The 21,294-nt window shown below is 41.3% G+C and overlaps 1 protein-coding gene across 1 annotated transcript in view; it reads left to right on the top strand.

Moving 5' to 3' along the window:
• SYNE2 (spectrin repeat containing nuclear envelope protein 2) overlaps positions 1-18,023 on the top strand; it is a gene marked incomplete at both ends in the record, with an annotated part of 167,744 nt that extends 149,721 nt beyond the window's left edge. Inside the window, 15 exon segments of the mRNA XM_080618232.1 lie at positions 2,935-3,097; positions 6,753-6,940; positions 7,105-7,255; positions 7,746-7,928; positions 9,083-9,220; positions 10,107-10,301; positions 11,105-11,387; positions 11,739-11,807; positions 12,603-12,739; positions 13,644-13,773; positions 14,943-15,145; positions 15,629-15,817; positions 16,508-16,597; positions 16,808-16,854; positions 17,798-18,023. Coding sequence (XP_080474358.1) covers positions 2,935-3,097; positions 6,753-6,940; positions 7,105-7,255; positions 7,746-7,928; positions 9,083-9,220; positions 10,107-10,301; positions 11,105-11,387; positions 11,739-11,807; positions 12,603-12,739; positions 13,644-13,773; positions 14,943-15,145; positions 15,629-15,817; positions 16,508-16,597; positions 16,808-16,854; positions 17,798-18,023 — 2,392 coding nt within the window.
• Between the last annotated feature and the right edge of the window lie 3,271 nt (positions 18,024-21,294).

Raw genomic sequence — 21,294 nt, 5'->3', positions numbered from 1 at the left:
CACAGAATGTGCAATGAATAAATTGTCACTGGATACAGCCAGGGAGGGACAGCTCAGCAATGGAGCCTTGCTTTCCTTCTGACTGGCCTGAAGTCGTGCAAAGTTAACAATGCAACAGCGTAGGTGTTTGGCTCAGACTTTTCCACAGGCCTGGTTCTTCTAGTGCTTCTTCCCTTCAGTGCTCAGTACAGAGCCTGTATCATTACATCTCTCCAGGGAGAACAGTTCCCGAGTCACCTGTCTTTGGTGGGCCACATACTCTGGGGAGTCACAGGCCCTGTTGAGCATCATAACCAACTGGATCTAAAATGACTGGTAGGGCAGAAGCAAGGGATAGAGTGGAGAAAGAATTTGTTCTCCCAGGTAAATTACTGCCAGCCCATGATAGCACAAGAAAGTGCAGTTACAGTTACCAGAGTATGACATGTTCATTGAGCACTACTTAATAGAAGCAGAGCCAGGAGCAGGAAGATTTATATAGCAGCTGTTTGCTTGGGAGCCAGATGCATTCTGCATGCAGGCTTGAACTTGGGAGCAAAGCTCTGAAAAGAGCTTGTTAAGGAAAGTGAGAGCAGCTAAATGCCTTTCTTGTCCACTGGCTTCCTCTCTTGTCAGCTGCAGCAGTAGAAAGCACTGTCAGTGCACAGGAGCAGAAGCAGCTGCTTTGCCCTTTATACCAGTATCAATGGCTTTGTGGTTGCAAGGAACAAAGTGGACCATGGACTTCTGTCAAATTCTTCAGGCTGGCTTGCAGGGTTGCATCAATCAGACAAGACTAATTTTATGTTTTAGAGTGTGCAGAGTTGCTAAATACTTGCCAGGAGTCCTACTGTAGCACTGTGCTCTTCTCACCCTCCTTGTAAAACAACTGAAAGTACTTACTCGTCCTTTTAGGACAAGAGGCAGGGGAAGGTGCCTCCCATGCCGCGAATCCATGAGACTCCAAATTTGCTGGCCTTACTCAGTACCTTCACAATAACTAATAGGGCTGAAGAAATCCAGCAGGATCATTTCCCACATCTCCCTAAGTGCTTTACCTTAAATCAGGTCTAGCTGATGTATGTATCCTCTTTGATTACCTTCAGGTTGCTAATAAGATGGGTTGTTGCTTAGCAAGTGACGTATTTGTTATGAATTAGCTGTCCTGTATTTCTTCTGTCTTTGTATCATATTCTGCAATAGGCACCTGCAAAAGCCACTCTGTTACAGGCAGTTTGGATCCCTCTCCCCTAAAACTTTCTAGAATAGTTTGGCAGCAGGCAGGATGGTGGGCCAGAAAATGAATTTTTCTTGCAAAGAAGGGCAGTACCAGCATCCAGGTACCCTGCCAGGACACTGCTGTCTTGGTGTAATCCCTCACTGCATTAGATGAGTTTACATCCCCCCATGATGCTCCAGACCTAGCCTGCACAACACTGGTGTTGCCAAGTGTGTTAAGGTTCATCTCAGACCCCTAGTGATAGTTCCCAGCAGAGGAGGCTAATTAATGGAGAATGTTTTGGCCTTTTCACAGTGCATTCTTTTTGTCCTGCACTTAGATAATGAGGCTAATCTGGGTAGTTGCTAGACTAGGCAGTAACTGAGGGTTTAACTCAGGAATCTGCATTTTAAAAATTACATGCAAGGTCCAAAAATCCCTCCCAAGGCATAGGGACAGAACTATACATCAGAGGGATGCAAGCAGCCAGAACAGCGCAGTGAAGCAATGCTGGCTTAGAAGTGGGTTCTCCCTAAGGCAAGCATGGAATGATTTCACCTGACTTAGCATCTGCAGTGTTCATGTTTATAGCACTGCAGGGTAGACCATTACAGTTCATGGAGACAAGTACATGCTTCTTGGTACTGTTCATCTCATCTGGTGATTTGGATGTTTAGTACAGGTCTGATGGAAATCGTGATCTAGGTTATCATATTTTTTTCTCTATTCACTACAAAGTCTAGATGGCAAGCTCTGATACCAATCTGAAGTCAGAAGAGAGAAGTGTCATCCCACTGTTGTGCTTTTTAGTGATTTTTGTTTGGAATTGCAATAAATGAGAATTTCAAGGAAAGATTTGAGAGCACTGAGGTAGTTTAACAGATATTCTTCCAACACATGGGGTTGTACAAAATGTACAAACATGCTACTCTGATAACTTAAGGGACTGGTAAGGGGTTTTGACAGGGAATATACTATAAAGGCTGGGAATAAAGAAAAGCTTGTCTGCAGTTTGAGACCTGTGCTACAAACAGCTGTAAGAAAAGTAAATGGTCGCAATGGTTCATTTGCTTGTCTCCTGCACAACTCTCTCTAGTGCTTGGATGTTCTTCCTCTTCAGGATTGTTTGGGGTTTTTTCTTTCTTCATTTTCACCCACCAGGAAAGCCTGGTACATCTCCACACATTTCAGCATGTTACTTAGAAGAGCTATAACGTTGTGGCGTTGTAAGTTCAGGCCTTCTCCTCTCTGGTCAGCGTCCATTTGACCAGGGTGTTGGACCTGTGCTTCGGGAAAATTCTGACTCCATTGGCAGAGCAGTGCCTTGCTGATTAGAGTGGGCCTGTTGGTTACTGAAGAAGACACTGGATATAATTCACAGCAGGAAAATCAGACCGTAGATACCCATTTTAGTTTAACTGTGACATGCTATGGTACAAACTCCCACTGAAACAAATGTCTGGGAGCTGACTGAAGAGCTAACTAGCATGTGAAAATTCACTTTGCTCATATAGTTTCATTAAAGAATTCACACAAGAGCTTCCTGCAGCTGTAGAGCAGGGCCCTGCTGAGCCAGTTTAGGTAGATTTTGACAAAAACATGGCTCCTGATTTACAGGCAACAGATTGGTGCAACAGTAAGTGCTTCATAAAGCCATGCCTGTCATCACCTTCTGCTAACATCATTTCCATTTATTGCAGATCTTTGTAACGACGTGTTCTTACTGGTCTGCATAGGGTGAAGAAACTGAAGGAGACATTTGAATTTATGCAGCTGTTGGACAAAAACATGAGTAACCTTCGCACCTGGTTGGCCCAGATTGAGTCTGAGCTTTCCAAGCCTGTGATTTATGACATCTGTGATGACCAAGAAATCCAGAAGAGACTGGCAGAACAGCAGGTAGGAAATAGCAGCAGCCAGAATAAATGAGACAAAATGCTGCTTATTACATTGATCCTGGTTTAAAATCACCTGTTTCTTTTCTTTAGCAAGGCCTTCTAACTGTTTGCTTTTCATGGCATATTCCTGCCAAGATGCATTACATGGAAAATTTCATTTGCTTGCTGTAATTTCAGTATATTGTTGACTTATCCCCCCACTTCTCCTCCTCTCCACCCAAGGAAAACATGGAAAATACAAACAAAAGCATTTTTACATTTGCTCAGTTAAGTACAGCAGGTTTCATAACGGATAGGCAGGGCACAGGCAGTGGACAAAATACATGAGGATGATTTAGGCTGACAAGGCATGAATGCCAGGTCTCCTGCAAACTAGCTGTGACAGATTTAAGTGCTGATTTGATATTGATATATTGCCCTCGCTAGCTCAGTTCTCTTCCACTACTTGCAGGCAACAGAGCAAGCTTGACAAAGAAGGATGTTTTGGAGGGTGGACTTGTGCAAACACACCTTTGACTGAGGCCTGATCCAGTAAGCAGGCCTCTGATGATCACCTCAGGGTTGGGTGAGATGGTGCATGAATCCTGCAGAGGCATAAGTGTGAAGCAACCTAGCACCGCTGAGTGCTGGTTGAGTGTGTGTAGGCATTTGTCCGAGACAGTGGCTTACCAGGGAGATCTTCAGGATCTGTCCTAGTTCTAAATGCTGGAGATGGCAAGGGTTGGACACAGCTGAATGTGCCAGGTATCCAGCCAAGTGGAAGTGTGAGATGTTTTGGATAGTCCTGGAATAAATGTGTCTTTAGCAGCCAGGAAGAAAAGAAACGAAACTTCTCCAAAGCACAGACTTGCTGGTGGAGGCAGCCTTTTCTCAGGGTTGTGCTGTAAGTCTGCTCCAGGTCAAAGTGCCTCTGTGGGAAGGCTGAGAACAGCCTGTAATCTTGCCCTTGGGTTAAACAAGAGTATTTGCCCTAAAACCAAGGATCAAGATCAAAGCTGTCAAGCATGGAAGCTTTATGGCATCTGCCTTTAAGAACACCTATGGGTGTTCTTCTCGTCATTCCTATCTTTTCCTCTGGCTGCTGCTTTCATGTCTAAGGAAAGATCCCTAAGTGACCCAGACCTGAGGGCTGTGTTCCGTGGTTGATGGCTGTCCATGTATTCGTGTCCCATACATCATGGGAAAGGCCAGCTCCTCTGCAACAGGAGTTGAGATGGCTCCCACCAGCTCCACTGCAGGAGCTGGTCACACACCAGAAGCCTTGGTCCAGTGCCTCTAGTGGTTTCACCCTGCATTATGAATGGTTGTATAAAGAACAAGAAAATATATTCTCCCCATCCAAACCTTTTGCATTCTCAAAGGCTGTGATAAACTGCCAGGTTGAGAAGAATGTTAAGCACAAAGGAATTGTGTTTGAACTGTTTTTATTATGAGTGTTCAAGCTTCAGCTCGCTGTTAAGAGCCATCATTTGCTGCTCAAAGCTACTTACTGCTTTGTTGTTTGGATTGTTCCGAACACACCTCTGAGCGCCTATAAACTCCTGCTGAAAAATTTTAGCAGACTGAGTATGAGAAGACTATGCTGATTAAAAAGACCACAGTTAAAAAAAAAACAAACCAAACACCACAAAAAGCCTCTTTTGCTCTGCAATAGAGAAAGCTTTATCTGAATGTGATAAGTAAAAGGATCTTCCCCAGTTACATCCAACAATTATTTCAGCAAGAGCAGAATGATGGTGAGAAATATGCCCTGCAGGCTTCTTTTATTTGACATCCATGACTGGAAAAACTTTACCTGTTCAGTCTTGAATAATGACATTCAAAAGCATTGTGCATCCACAGAGATGTTTTATAGCATGTTTGTTCAATTAAAGGATGAAGAGTAAAATGTTAATAGTATTAATTTTAAGATTTCAAAGCTGTTCTGGTCATGCAGATGTCTAGCAGTAGCATGTAGTCTGTTTAAGCTCTCTGGGCAATGCTGTGCAGAGTTGGAAGGAAAAGCACCTTTTTGGGCTCAATGTATGTTCCTGGCTCCATTACTTAGTTTGCTGTGTTTGTTTCACCATAATACAGTCGAGTCATTTGGAATAACACCTTGGAAAATGGTGAGGATTCTGACTAGGGTTATTCTATGAACCCAGGCATGACTGAAAGTAGTGAGATTGTGTCAGCAACATTACCACAGTGCAAGTAGAGTGGATTTGTAATCTGTGGTCCAAATTCTTATTTTCACTAATACAGCTGTAAATCCAGTGCAATTTAACGAATTCAGTAGAGTCTCTCTGGTACCAGTAGTAGGGTAGAGCCTGTGTTAAAAAGACACTGCTGCCTCTTGCTCAGAAAATGGCTGTAAATCCATAGTAAGCTGTCAAAAATTATGCTGGATGTGCTTCTGGCAGTCTCTCATCTGTATAAAGATTTTGGCTTCCACATTCCTTAAAGCTATACATTACCACAGAATCCCGCAAGCCAAATTTTGACCATTTATGGCTCAGCCCGACTTTCAGGTACCCGTGTAAGACCCCTGAAGACTGCTACTGGGTGATTCTGAGCTCTTTGCATCTTGTTGACTTCTGGGAAGGCCTTCCTTCACCTCTTTTTGTATTACTACAAGCTGTGTCTGTGTTGCGGCTTTTTTGTTTGCTTTATATTGTTTTGGTTTTGTAAGTCTAAAGTAACACCAGTTTGGCTTCATCTGCCCACTGAAATCACTAATACCATTTAATGGGATTTCGTGTTCACTGTTGTCAGAAAAAAATGTTCCTTTGTATTTGTTGTTCTAGTGTTATTCAAGCAACAGAAGACTGTTGCTTGAATAAGTGTTATCCAAGCAACAGTCTTCGTATCCTTCATTAGGAAAGCCAGAAAAGGGTTGAAAAAATGGAAGTATAGTGAACACTGTAATTTCATTAATATTTACAGTTGCTAGCATTGTACAGAGCTGTCTTTTCAATAAGAAATACTTAGATAAGGCTTTGTTTTTCTGTTATTCAATTACATTGAATAGGTAGGACTAGATATAGGTACAGAATGAGACAGTGCTGGAGACTATGATGGATATGCAGGCTCTGGAGAAGAAATCTGCAGTGTAGATTAGACAAAGGGTCTTTGCCAGAACCTTTAAAATAGTCTGTCAAAACAGGAACTCTGCAAGAGGGGATAAGAAAAGCAATGTAACACCAGCTACTCGTGTGCTGTGTTTCTTGATACCAGCCTGTGATCAGATAGGCACTAAGTACATGAACTGTTCTATGAGTTCTCTGTCGAGTCTTGCAGGGTAGTAAGCTGATACAAGGCACTGTCATCTTACACTGTCAAATTTAGTAAGTATGTGGTTACTTTTTTGTGTTTATGGTATGTGTAAGGTTTGGATTTTGTATGCACATTAAAATTGTGCAGACTGTTAATGAGAAGATTGAACTTTCACTGAAAAATGAAAGCTGAACAATCCCTTTTTGCGTGGCAGTTCTCTTCTGACCTGTCAGCCTGTCATCTACGCAGCTCATCCCGCAAGTCTGTTTTCTAAAGCTAGATAAGCTTTTCCTGACACACAGATTGTCTTTCTCCATCTTCTGCAGCATTTTGGAAGGGTATGTGTGAAGTCTAGCCATGCATGTTTCCTTCTACTCAAGCTATTCTTTTGCCAATGGCAGGATCTGCAACGAGACATAGAGCAACACACCGCAGGGGTGGAATCTGTGTTTAATATTTGTGAAGTCCTACTACATGATTCAGATGCATGTGCTAACGAGACAGAGTGTGACTCCATCCAGCAGACTACCAGGAGTTTGGACAGACGGTGGAGAAACATATGTGCCATGTCTATGGAAAGGCGAATGAAGTAAGTCTTTTTCTTACCCCTCCTGAAGAAGCCTGTGGCAGCATTTTTAACAAACACTGTAGCTTTTGCCACAAGCTGAATTTTGAAAAAAGAAAAAAAATTCCAAATTAATAGTTGGCTTGTGATAAAATCTTTCCATTTTTACACCTTCATTTACATCTTAGAATCGAGGAAACCTGGCGCCTATGGCAGAGGTTTCTGGATGACTATTCTCGCTTTGAAGATTGGCTCGTATCATCTGAATGGATAGCAGCTAGGCCTAATTCCTCAGAGGTTTTGTACACACATGCAAAGGAGGAGCTGAAGAAATTTGAGGTGAATTTTTTAACTTAATTTCTTCATGGTCAGCAGCAGGCTGAATGTCCAGACTGCTGAATTCTTAATGTCTATATGAAATGTCTTGATCACTGAAAAAACACCAGTTAGGCAGTGGTGGCATAGAGAACATAAATAATGTGGCCACTGTGTGGTTGCTAGGTGTCTAGCTGATTTATTTGGCTTCAGATTATTTTTCTTTCTTGTGGAGAAACAAATACTATAAACAGAGAAGTTCCTGCTCGTAAGTTAAATATTTATGTTTTGTAGGCTGGAGATGTTTGTGGGTTGAATTTTTTTGTTCTTTCCTTTTCCGAATGACCTGAGTCTGAGCAGATTAGTGAAAATACAGGTCCTTCTCTGGATTTAATTTTGTAGTTAGAAAGTCTGATTTAAGGGGGAGGGCATCATCATCTCTTGTGATTAATAGTATCATCCAGATCCTTTCTCTTACTGACAAGGGAGCTGACTTCCTTGATTCACCTTGTAGGCATTCCAGAGACAAGTTCATGAACGACTCACTCAGTTGGAGCTAATCAATAAGCAGTACAGGCGCCTCGCCCGTGAGAACCGCACGGACTCAGCCAGCAAATTGAAGCAGATGGTACACGAGGGCAACCAGCGCTGGGATTATCTCCAGAAACGAGTCGCTGCTATTCTGAGGAGACTCAAGGTAATTGCACGGTGGGGTGAGAGAGCGAGGAGCACTTACAAGTTTCTGTAGGAATTACCCAAGGGCAAAGCAAATACTGGAGCAACTACCTTGTGATGTTTTTTGTCTTGAGTTACCAGTGTACAAAAGGAGATCTAGAAAGGTCTCACCAAGTATATGGTGGAAACATATCCTTGGTAAATCACAGAATCATAGAATAGTTAGGGTTGGAAAGGATCTTAAGATCGTTTAGTTCAAGCCCTCCTGCCATGGGCTCTTGGTAGTTGAAGACTATAACACATTGTTCTTCTGTGCTTTCTGCCTGACAGAGGAATGTTGTATTACACAGAAGAATGTATTTGTGACACATCAGTGAAGTGTCCTGCTTGTCCAGTTAAACTGATCTCCGAGCAGATATTCTGTGCTGTGCCCTGGGGAAAACTTATCGCTCCCTGATTTGTAATTATAGCAGTGCTGCAAGCAATTGACAGGCAAAACTGTTAGATTCCAGAAGTCAGTGAATGAGGCTGTGAGCGTGCTGACAGGTTTGCTCTGTGCAGTCAGAGTTTGGGATGTTCTGTGATTCCTTTCCTGAACAGTAAATCCACTGAGAAGAAATGGGGCACCACAAACTGCATGTCTTTTAGCTTTTGTGGGAGATGGCAGCAGGGAGAGCTTCTCCTGGCTTCCATGCCAAATGATGATTAATTACACTGGCATGGTCATCTGAGATCTAGCTTCTTCATTGTTTTACTAATTTCAATGTTATAATTTTAAGCACTTTAATTAATGATGGGACTTGCTTCCTTTGTCTGTCTTCTAAATTTAGAACAAATTAGATGTTAAACCTGAGTCCAAATAACTGTTACACTGGTATAATGATGTGGGAGAAGATAGCCAGTGTGGAAGCAGGAATATAATTTTATAAGCACATCTTGCTCTGCCTGAGTTTTACTGTCTCTCTCATACAAATAATGTACTAACGTAGGACACTTTGTTCCAGCATCACTACATGAAAGGGGCAGTTTTTATACATGGCATGCTGCTGTTTGTTTCCCGACAGCCCTTAAGGTTAACAGCAATTTTGAAACAAAACACTGTTTTCAGAGGGCTGCTATGACCACCTTTTTCAGTAGCTGAAGTTTTATAATCCTGGCTCGCTTCTTCCTATTCAGCACTTCACCAATCGGAGAGATGAGTTTGAGGGGACAAGAGAAAGCATCCTTGTTTGGCTCACAGAAATGGACCTCCAGCTGACAAATGTGGAGCACTTCTCAGAAAGTAATTTTGATGACAAAATGCGCCAGTTAAATGTACGTATCCTTATAAAGTAGTTGTTTAATATCAGCAGCCCAGCTGATCCTATTGGGCTGCCCCCTCTTGACAGAATCATCTTATTTTCTGGAACTTCACAATAGCCAACAGATCTCTGTAGGACTATATTTGTATTAAGACACCACTCATTTGTTAAGGCCTATTGTGTGAATCAAGATCAAACAGTATTTAAATTCAGACTCAGTGTTCAAGCTCTGTTCTATCCTGCCCATTTTTCCTAACACTGAGTGTCAATGGCAGTGATATCTCTCTGGGAAAGGACCACATGCAGGTTAACAGTAAAAGCTACATTCCTAAATTCAGGTGGTTTTTTCTCATGAGAAGTTTTTTTGAATTGGCATTAAGGTAGGATCTCTCCTCTGAGTGCACTGTTTGTAGCTGGGACTTCCAACCGAAAGACAGCAGGTGTGTGCAGTGATTCTAAAGAATATACTAGTTCTTTTCTACCTGTTCATGTGCTCGTTTTTTCTTTCTCCCTGCACTGTTAATCTTTTTGGGATGTAGATTTACTGCTGTGGAGGCTGGAGGCCCAACAAGGCAAACAACTTCTTTGTTACTTGAGGAGAAGAATGCAGAGAAGGATAAATTCTTATAAGCTGAGGTCCTCTGCCATGATCCCCTGCAGGCCCAGGACACTGCAATTATAATGAAGTACACATGGGTGCAAAATGCCACTTCATTTGGAACTGTAATCCTGCTAATAAAACAGACCTTTGGACCTCTTGAGTAAAAGTATATTTGCCAAATGAATTTGCCAAATATCAATTGCTGCTTTTCTTTCAGTGCAATGGAAAAAGAAACCCAAACCTTAAGCTAAAAAGGGGTGTTGCAGAAATAATTATTTTTCTTGTGTGTTCCAAATAGGGTTTCCAGCAGGAAATAACACTAAATACCAATAAGATTGATCAGCTAATCGTTTTTGGGGAGCAGCTGATTCAGAAGAGTGAGCCTTTGGATGCTGCTGTGATTGAGAACGAATTGGAAGAACTTCATCGATACTGTCAGGAAGTGTTTGGGCGAGTTGCCCGCTTCCATCAGAGACTGACTTCAAGGCATCCTGTAAGAAGCAACAGTTGTTTTGATGCTTGGGGAAGATTTTGATGTTTGAACTGCAATGCTCATTGCTTATCCCTAGCAGCTTAACCAAGTGGTTTGAGCTCAAAGGTGTCAGGACCTACTCAGTAGTTTTGCCAGCTTTGCTAAACGTTTGTCACCAGTCTTTTCTCCTCACACCTCTCCTTCTGGGATTCCATCTGCAGAATCTGGATAATTGCATAGAAGTAGTTTACAGGGTTAACATTTTTACAGTAGTGGTTTGAGGGCTTTTTTGGTGGTTTTAGTATCACCTTTTTTTTCTTTAAATTCAGGAATGTGCTTAGAATACCTGTTTGTCCAATTTCTTGGGATAACCTTGAATGGAGAACAGTATACTCTTCTCACTGGGAACATTTAGATGATTCTCAGTTTGCTTTGGCTCAAAAAGAAAGAACATCTATTGGAAAGCAAGGTAGAGGAAGTAACATGAACATCTACGAGCAGCTGTTCATCCTGACCTGAGCATCATTTCATTGCTGCCTATTTGGAACTGGGTACCTCTCTCTGCAAACTAGAGAAGGATGTTATGGTGGTGGTTGAGTGTCGTGAAAAAAGGGAGGTTGCTGCTGATGTGAGGATTGCTTTGGCTAAAGAGAAAGGAGGCAGAACTGATGCTTCTCTTCAGTTTTAGGCACATGGTCTTCGATTACTGCAGCTGACCACAAAATAGTCCCCTGTAGTAGCGTGTGGCTCAATCATTAGCTCATTAAGCAGCGTAGATCTATTTTAAATCTTATTAATATGCAATAATTGTTATTTATTTTTAGGGATTGGATGATGACAGAGACACCTCTGAAAATGAGACAGATCCAGAAGACTCCAGAGAAATCCAGAATGATCCCTGGTGTAAGAAGGCCATCAGCGAGGGGCCCAATTCAACACAGTCCATTTGCCACCTTATGCCCCCTACTCAGGGTCATGAAAGATCAGGCTGTGAAACCCCCGTCAGTGTTGACTCCATCCCACTAGAGTGGGATCACACAGGTGATGTGGGAGGTTCTTCCTCTCATGAAGACGAAGAAGAAGTGACATACTACAGTGCTCTGTCAGGTGAGAACCAATTGCCAGCTGTTTGTTTTGACATGGACAACTGCAGGTTGTCCCTGTGTGGGAAGGGAGGGGGATTGAGGTCTTCCTCCCACGTTGTTGGTTCATTTTCAGGTACTGTTAATAGATGTGAGCGGTCTCATCTCTTAGATGTCTTGGTGAAGGGAATGGTATTGTCTAAACCAAGCTTATCTTCAGAAACATAAGGGTTTTAGAAATCTTACTTTCTAAGACTGTTTGAAAATAGTACCAACTTATTTTGTTCTTTGTCTTTGCTGTCCTTCATTGTTTCAGTTGTTCTTAATAGTTGGAAAATATTAAATAGTGAGGAAAATGACATTATTCTTTTTTCAGATGTAGAAATCACTGAAAATCCTGAGGCATATCTTAAAATGACCACAAAAACTTTGAAAGCATCTTCTGGTAGGCACCTGCTAATGCATGTGTCTGAACATGGCAATCTCCCTGTGCTGCACGCTATATTCCTCAACCTCTCTCATACGTAATGTCTGACTTCCTGCCTTGTGTGGACACCATGTCTCATCCTGTCATGGTGTTCTTACGCTGCAGTATTCACATGTACATTACAAAGCAGTCAAGAACATACCATTTAGATTTTGCCTGGTAAATGCCAAGGTGGTTAATGTGCATTTCTTTGTGTTGATCCAAAGTCTTTTGGTACTTTCTTGGTGGTTTGCTCTGGGTAGTATCACTTTTTTGGTTGTTTCTAATTTTGATTGCATAATTACTGAAGGCAGTAGTTCCAACTCTGCAAGTATTTTTTGTGGTTTGTGCATGACAGAACTGAGTGTGTCCTGTCTTTTAAATCCAGACCAAACATTCCCCAAATCAGGACATGTCTATAATTGTCCCTACTGACGTGTTGCAGATGTGTGATAGTGTTATTGGGATGCAAACTTTCCAAAACCACAGTGCAGCCTTTTATTTTTTTTGAATGCTCATACATGTGTTTAAGCATTTTCCAGAAGAAAACAGAATGTCCCGTAACTGCATGGCTCTCATCTCATTACCTTTAGAACACTGTTCATGTTTTGCAGATATGCATGCTTTGCAAGGAAAGCTGCAAAACTGTCATTTTTATGCCATAAGTTGATGCCATTTTATTCAAAGCGCTTTCTAACAACAAAAAGCAACATTTTCCTTGTGGAGATGGGATTTTGCACTCATAGTGTATGGGTTTGGTTTTATTTGTTTCAGGAAAGTCTGTTTCAGAAGCTCATCCTTGGCGTTCTCCAGACAGTCCAGTCCACAGGAAACGCCAATACAAACAGGCAGAAGTGGCTGGAAATGTGTTGTCTGATCCAGAGACAAGTACTCGCTATAAGCCAGACTATGTGAGTTGGAAGCTGTATGGGCACTAAACCTGTACTACACAGTCTGTTGTTCCTGTAACTCCATCTTCTTCCCTCCGCCAGCACTAAGGAAAAGATCAGTCGTAGGGGGAATGTTCACTTCATGCAAATTTAGACATTATTTCTGGTGGCTCAGGTAACCAGTGAGAGTATCTATCCACTCGCTAGGGAAGCTTCTTTAAAGCAATTTGGAATAATCATGCTAGGCTCCTGATAAAAGTCAGTGTCTGGAGGAACTTATTTCGCTGTTGTCATAAAATCTAGGGGAATCTAACCTCCCCAAAGGAGAGAGTGTTGAACGAATACCCTCCCTTGATAGTTACTGATGTATCTATCTCCCTTTCCTAGGCAGACTGATTTGAAGGGTACTTTTCTAACATGCAACTCACCACTTAATCTGCTTCTGGCACTAAAAAATATGCCAAAATAGCTATGGTTCATTGGTACCTTAGCCTTAGTGGCTGGATGCCTGCTGTGGCTTTGACAGCAGCTGCCAGGCTCAGTGGATCTGGACCAGTTGTAAGCACTCTTCCGAGCACAAGATGGTGCTGGTATCTGGTTGTTTTTATCAGTCAATAATCCAGTCTTAGTCAATAATGCCAAGACCCAATATCAAACAAAGACAGTCAACAAATGTACATTGTCTGCTACATGTAGTGCAAAAACAATTAATTTGCCATGCTCAGTCTTGTAATAATTAGTGTCACTATGGTATGTGTTTGTTTACTGAGAAGGCATGGAGAGCCAGAATAAACTGTTAAAAAAGATGCAGAAGCCCAGTACTAAAACTGATGCACCACCCAGCCACCCCAAAGTAACAGAAATTAAGTTTGACCTTTGACAGCTTGTTAACCTGCAGGACTCACCTACCAAAATGTCATTCCAGGTGAATCAGCTCAGCTCTGCAAGCAGCAGCAGCATCAACAATGAGAAAATTACGACTCCTGACATGAACGATCAAGAACCCCAGTTTGAGCAAGAGCTTGTGAATATAGCAGCTGCAGAGAAGCAGTCAGGTACAGAGTATTAGGAGTGGCTTTGGTGCTCGGGTATTTGTCCTGTGACTGTGTAAGACAAAGCAGAGATGGCACAAAGGCAACATATTTGTCTTGGGAACAAAACAGAAGTAAAACAATATCCTCTAAATTGATGTATTTTGCTAAAATTTGCTGAGCTGCCTTCTCACCTGGTACCATCCCACCTGTATTTGCTGTTCTAAGCTTTTACATTTTCTGCCAGATTTGAGATTTTTATCACTCATAGTATACTTCTTTCTCTTTGTTGGTTGAAATGAATGGGAGCAATTTCACTTCTGTGTCATACTGAATACTTCACAGACTTTTAATCATATTTCAAACCAAAGTAGTGCATCTCTTTGTCTAAATTAAGGTTGCTGTAGTTAATTTTCTCAGTTATTGGTACTCCATATGACAAGATGTTACAGCTCCCATTTACAGAAATGCTTTAACAAAGCTGGTAATGTATTCTGTTCTTCACTTTTTCACAGCAGTCCTTTCTTCCAAATAGGCCAACAACCTGGTTCTCTTAACCTTTTAGGACCTCATTCCTGGTTTCAGGTTCTTGAGATTGTAATAACTTATCTGTACTGCAATCACAAAAGTGAATCAAGTGCTAAAAAGAAGACTGCAGCTATATGCACCAGGTTACTTAGGTTAGGTCCCAAATGGACCAGGATTGAGTCCCATACATGGGATGGACAGGAAAACCTCTGAGAAGGGCTTAGATGGGCTTCCAGAAATAGTGAACACACAGGTGGTGTCTGCAGCTCCTTTAGCGTGGGACTGATGAATCGTAAACCCGAGTCCTAACTGCTGTTAGGATCCTCCTAAAGGATCATATTTTATCCCATGATGAATTTTGGTGTCTACCAAATCGTGGCTTGGCTCATTGAATTCTGTCTCCTTAGATTTGAATTAAAACATCTTCAACTAATGTGATTAAAATCATGTGTAGCATTACTATGTGGATAACTTGATCAGTAATATGAAACTTACAGACTTGCAGAATCTCAAGAAAATTGTGTCTGGATAACAGTAGTACTTGGTAGCAATTATTTGGCCTTGAGTAGATTGGAGAATAATTTACTCATAAACCTCCTTGCATCATGTTTACGCACTCTTCACCTTACTGAAGATTTAAACATTTGTTGTTCTATCATTTGTAGGCATTATTGACAGGCAGGAGGTCATCCACGCTCAAGACTTCAGAAGTGACCTTGAAATAAAAAAGAAATTGCAGCAGTGGCAGCAGCTGAATTCAGATCTTAGCAACATCTCTGCTTGGCTTAATAAAATGGAGGAAGAGCTGGAGAAGCTGCAAAAACCGACAACTCAAGTCAGCATGGAACAAAGGGTCAAGAAATTGAAGGTAAGTTATGGCGTACTGAGAAGTGGGATTTCAAGATGCTCATGCTTTTTATCATTGTCTTTGCACTCTTGGGGTCCGTCAGCAGCATGAATGCTGGGAAGTTTAGATTGGATATTAGGAAAATTTCTTCATAGAGATTGCCTATATGAGGTGTTTTTTTCCATAATTTTGCATCATAATAATAATATGGATTAAGTTCCTCATGGACAGTCTTTACTCTGGTGTAAGACTTCCAATTTCAAGCATTTAATGTCTCTTTGCTATGGATTAATTACTACTAGAATTATTTCTGTTAGTTCAAGCAGGTACAACCAGTCTCTTCAAGAGATCTTCATTTCATATGTAGGTGTAATAGTCATTCTTGTGTATTGCTGATTCTCAGGCAGGTTGAGTTGTTCTTTAAAGCATTCTAGAGCTCCTCCATGAGAACATCCTTAAAGTTGAGAGTAAAAGTCTGTTGTACTGGTTTTTATTTGTTCTAAGCAACTACAGAAACAGCTGCTGGAACAACAGCTTAAAGTAAACTTGCGTCAAGAACTCACTGCTTATCTGCTGCTTAAATCAAATGTTGATGACCTTGAAACTGATGAGAAGGTCCATGTAATTGGGAGGAAACTGAAAGACCTTATTGAACAGGTTTCATGTGACTTAAAAACTATACAAGGAGATCTGGTGAGTCAAAGTTTCAATACTTGTTCATGGATCTTTGATACTGAAAAGTAATAACATACTAAGAGTAAAGGCATTTATAAAAGTCTGACTTTAAACTTAAGTACTTACACCTTCATAAGCTGGAAAAAAGAATAATGAAGTCTGGCTATAGGAAAAATTTCAGCACCACAAGGTTAGTACAATATAGAAGCAGATTGTCCAGAGATGTTGTACAGTCTCGATCCTTGAAGGATTTGAAGAGCAGACAGAATGAAGCTTTGAATAAGGGTTTTGGTCTGGTCTTATAAGTGACCTTGCTTTGAGCAGGGACTAGATGAACTTCCTGACGCTCCTTCCAACCTGAATTATCTTATATGAGCCGTACCAGGTATCAAGCTAGGAGTGTGTAATGAATGCATAGGAGTTGTAGTTCATAGCAATACATTGCTTATCCTGAGAGCTATCAGATAAAAGATATTTTCAAGTTAATACCTGTACACATCTGCTCCATTACAGTTCTCTTGGCTTGTGCATAGTAAAATATTTGTTTATGCTGGAGAACTGGAGCATCCATTTACCACTGGTTATGCACATGTAAAGAGGCAATTGTCTGTGCACGCACAGAGAGGCAGTGAAGGATGGCTCTTTGCACTTCACCTGTTACGAGTTTTGAACATGCATTTTAAAGAAGACTGCGTGGTTACCTTTTAGGATACCAGAGCATTGCTGCTAGTTCCAGATGACTTGGACTCAGGGGTCTGTAATCAAGTCACAGAGAAATCCAACCCTGCTGTGAAACAGGCAAGTATTTTTTTCTAATATTTTCTTGTCAGCATATAGCATATTTTGACATTTAGCCTGAAGGTTCCTGAAATGTAATCATTTTACCTTTTAGGTGCATGTACCTTATTACAGAATTTACAACAGGGCTTTAAATTTTACAACTATCTTCTTTGAGAAATTCTTTGTAGTTTCTGAAACCTAGATACTAAAAGCTATTTCTTTCAACAGATCACCATACGGAGAGCTTCAGATGACAGAAAAAGCAGCAGCAGAAGGTATTATTTTATATTCGCTTGCCCCATCCCTGATGGTGTTCAAGGCCAAGGCTGGACAGGGCTTTGAGTGACCTGGTCCAGTGGAAGGTGACCCTGCCCATGATCTTTAAGGTCCTTTCCAACCCAAAGCATTCTGTGATCTCTTGAAGGATTGTGAGAAAGACAGAGCTGAGCTGAGTGCCAGCAGAAACCTGGGCAGCTATTTTCATAGGTTGACATACGTACAGGTAGAGGTGATTTCTGCCTACCTGTAGTGTCTACTGCCCAGCTCTGGGTTGCATCTTGGTGAATGCTTTCCTTTAGCACTCCTGTTCCTAGACCTCTGCACCAATGTGCAACCTTGGCTTGTCTTTACTCTTGAAAAAATACTTTTTGTGCCAAATGAGAGAATATTTCAGTTGTAAAACCTCCTTTAATACCACTAGTATCCCCGGAAAAAGAAACTTGCAGCTTGGAGCCGCTTAACAGCAACACTTACAAACAGACCATGAAGGACAAAGGTAGAACTTCACCCCCAGTACATAAGGGCCTGCTCAAAGGACGTATCTCAGTAATGCCAAGAGAGAGAAGAGGCTAAGCAATCTGAATGATGGCTTTCCTTTATACTTTAATATGTACTTAGAGTGGTTTGTTTGTCTCCAGGGGAAAGTTAAGTTTGTATCGGAAAACAGGGTAAAAATGCAGTGACCTAAGCTATGGCAAATGAATGTTTCTTCTTCAGCAGTAAGGACAGTAAGCCCAAAACAGCAGCTGGCTTCCTACTGAGCAGCCTTGCACACTTAGTTACAGTTAGTGTATTTTCCTGTAGATGGGCAGCCCTGCGTCTTGGAAGGGTAGGGCGAACCCTAGAGACCAGGTTAAACAATTTGTTTAATTCAGACTCTAAAGTGCCTTTTTTTTTCTCTTCCCTCCCCACCCCCACTCCTTTTTATCTCCTGTTCAGAGGTGAAAGCCATCCACAACCTACTCAAGCAACTCCTCAGACTCCCTACTTCTTTTACCGTGTATTACGAGCAGCGTTTCCACTTCAGTTGTTCCTTCTACTGCTTTTGCTAGTGGTTTGTATAATTCCATCTTCTGAGGAAGACTACAGCTGCACAAGGGCAAACAATTTTGCCCGTTCTTTGCATCTGATGCTGCAGTATCTTAATGGGCCTCCACCAACTTAGGAAGCAGCCCTTGGCTCTTCAGTTATACCAAAACGCACTCTTTTGGACTTCTAAACTATAAGCAACACACTTTATACTTTAATGCAATAAATAGATTATTTTATAGGTTAAGTTGTCTTAAACTTGCAAGATTATTTTATAGTTGTCTTAAATTTGCAAGGTGATAAAATACTGAGTAGATGCAGAAAGTATATCACAGTAATCTTAAAGATAGCACTCTGTCTCAGGTTAGCATAGCAAACTTTGGGGTTTAGTATCACAACTTTAAAAGAGGGACTTTGGCTAAAATGATTACTACACACACTTCTTGTTACCTGTATCTTTTAGCACTGTAGTCACTTGTTGGAAACAAAAAAGAAATATTCAAAAAATCTAGTTTTGAATCTTTGTTATAGTATTTTGTTCATCTAAAACATTCAATAAATGGATGCACATTTGTTTTGTATTACATATTGTGTTCTAGGGACTAGGACTGCTGTGTTGTCTTTTTATACTGCCTTTGAAATAAGAAACTGTTGTATTGCATGGAAGTGGTTTATAATGCACATATTTTCTAGATGAATATGATTATGTAGACTATCCCTGATGTATACAAATCATGTAATGACTTTTTTAATGAAAGATTTTTTCAGTTTTTAACCTGCTGAATAGTGTACAGTATCTTGGGAGAGAATTGTGCATTTTTATAAGCTTCATCTTTAAAATGAAACTGACACTTGGCAATGGCTGGAGAATCACTGTGTACAGTCAGCATTGCCATTGCTTCTTGGTTGTACAGTTTGAGTACTGTCATTAAAATTTAGCCAATGTCTGGAGGGACTCTTGGTGTGTCTAGTGGGTGGGCAGCTTCTGTGTATGTCAACTCAGTTTGCATCCTATTGCAAGTGTCAGAAGAAGCACAACCACTCACTTGTTTGTCAGAGGAAGAGATTAAAGCTTGCAAGTGGAGCCTGTGTTCAGTGGCACAGATCCTTTCCTTTGCAACTGACTTAATTTCCTGAAGGAAGAATACAAAGTTGAACCAGGTAATGCTTATTAGTAGTTCAAAATGCTGAGCTATTTGCTCCCATCCCAAACTGATTTTCTTACCCAGGAGTTAGGGCAGTGCTGGAGAGAGGTAAGTGCACGACAAGGAGAGAGCTCAGTGTGATAGTAAGAGTTTTGGTTACAGTAAAAATCACCCAGGAATTAGCCAATTTCTGGAATGCTTACCTATAGAAATAAGGATTTATCATTAGCCTATAAGAATTCTCCCACCTTTTTTCCACTTGTCCCTACTGGTGATTGCTTATTCCTCATCTTCTGGCAAGGGGATTTATGAAGCAAGTTGCTTTGCATTCTTATGTTCAGAGAAGGACAGTCCCTGTAGCAAATTAACAGCTTCTTCCCCACCTATGGTTGCAAAAAAGCATGGCTTATTTCCAGGATACTGTACTAATATTTTAACTGATATAGTTAAGCTTGCAAAATTAGCAACATGGAAAGTCAAAGCCTGCAATTTGACACATCTTACAGTAGTACCATACAGTAGTTTCCATCAACCCTGTGCGCTCAAGTATGGGTCAAGGCATGCCAGCTCCATACTGGTATGTCTCAACCTCAATTCCAGGCACTGGACTGAAGCACCTCTCCTGTGAAGACAGGCTGAGAGCACTGGGTTTGTTCAGCCTGGAGAAGAGAAGGCTCAAGGGAGACCTAAATGTGCCAACAAGAAAGCTGTAGAGGGACATTTTACAAGGGCATGTAGCGATAGGACAAGAGGAATGGCTTTAAACTGATGGAGGGGAGATTTAGATTACATACTAGGAAGAAGTTTTTCATTTATGAGGGTGCTGAGGCACTGGCACAGGTTCCCCAGAGAAGCTGTGGCTGCCCCATCCCTGGCAGTGTTCAAGGCCAGGTTCGACAGGTCTTTGAGCACTCTGGTCTAGTGGAAGGTGTCCCTGCCCATGGCAAGGGGGTTGGAACTAGAGGATCTTTTAAGTTGCTTTCCATCCCAAACCATCCTGTGATTCCAAGTAGCAGTGCCCAGGCTCCAGCTTGCTAAAGACACACGGATCAGCAGCGCTTCCAGAGCTCGCAGCGTTCACAGCCTGTAAGCTAGCACACTGCTCCATGTAGCTGTGTCTGTGGAGCCAGGCTTGTGCTCCAGCTATGACTTTTACAGCTACAACTCACAGAAGTGCTGTATCCAGAGATAAATGACGGATCCTCTCCACCCCTTGCCACACAAAGACATTTAAGCTCATTTAAGTTTCTGCCTCTGTAGAAGTCAGCCAACTCTAACCATTATTTCATTGCCAGGTTGTCACAAAATGCCCATGCAAACCTTTCCACCAAGAACTGATAGTTGCTGACATGATATTCAGTTCTTCTGCCATTAAAGAATCTATGCAGGGAAAAAAAACCTGAACCATGTTAAAAGGTCTAAAGAAAATTCCATAGCTGGCAATTTCCTTTCATTATGTACTGTTACAGCAAATCGTTCAGCTGATGTAATATATAAAAAGAGGAGATTTCATGAGATTATCTCAAAATGTCACCAAAAAAAAAATAATTCTAGGAAAGTAGCTTTTTATTTTTTCCCTAAAACCTGTTTTAAATAGTTTTACTTCTAGTTGATAATAGCCACTGCACTGTAGGCTGACACTGAAGTCTGCTTCAAACAAGTCATCGTATATACCCACCAATTTCTTAGTGGCATCCTCTCACTCAGGACTGGGTTGTTAGTGTTCAGTGAAGGGTAAAAAGATTAGAGGGCAAGAGCAATAGTGAGAGCAAGCACGCATGTCCATGCTTTTACACATGCATTTTACAAAGGAGTGGAACCAGGCCAAAACTAGTTTTGAGTTAAGTCTTCTTTCTTTGTCAGGGAGATGAGACCTGGATCTACTGTCAGCTATACCTACTCCCTATTCCCCCTCCACCCACAGAACCAGGCTGAGCTCAGCTACAGGAAAGAAGTGAACAAAAAGCCATGTATTATTTAGGTTTCATGATACCTGTTTATTCAGCCACAACAATCTACAACTGAATGAAACACATGTCACTAGACAAATACTACAAGTAAGTTCACAGAACTGAAGAGCAGCTGAAAGGATGGGATCATGGGGGTTTTTTTCACACTAGAATTACATACGTAAAATACTTGAAAAGGCACCAGCTTCAGTCATAAACCCGTTTCCATTACAAACGTGCAGTGGAGGTGGAACATTTTAACTAAAATCACATATAAAATGGCACTCAGAACAGAAAATTCTGGGGAAAACAG

This window comes from Psittacula echo (genome assembly GCF_963264785.1).
Source record: "Psittacula echo genome assembly, chromosome: 5".
In the NCBI taxonomy this organism is placed as follows: domain Eukaryota; kingdom Metazoa; phylum Chordata; class Aves; order Psittaciformes; family Psittacidae; genus Psittacula; species Psittacula echo.
This window is presented reverse-complemented; position numbering and strand designations above follow the sequence as displayed.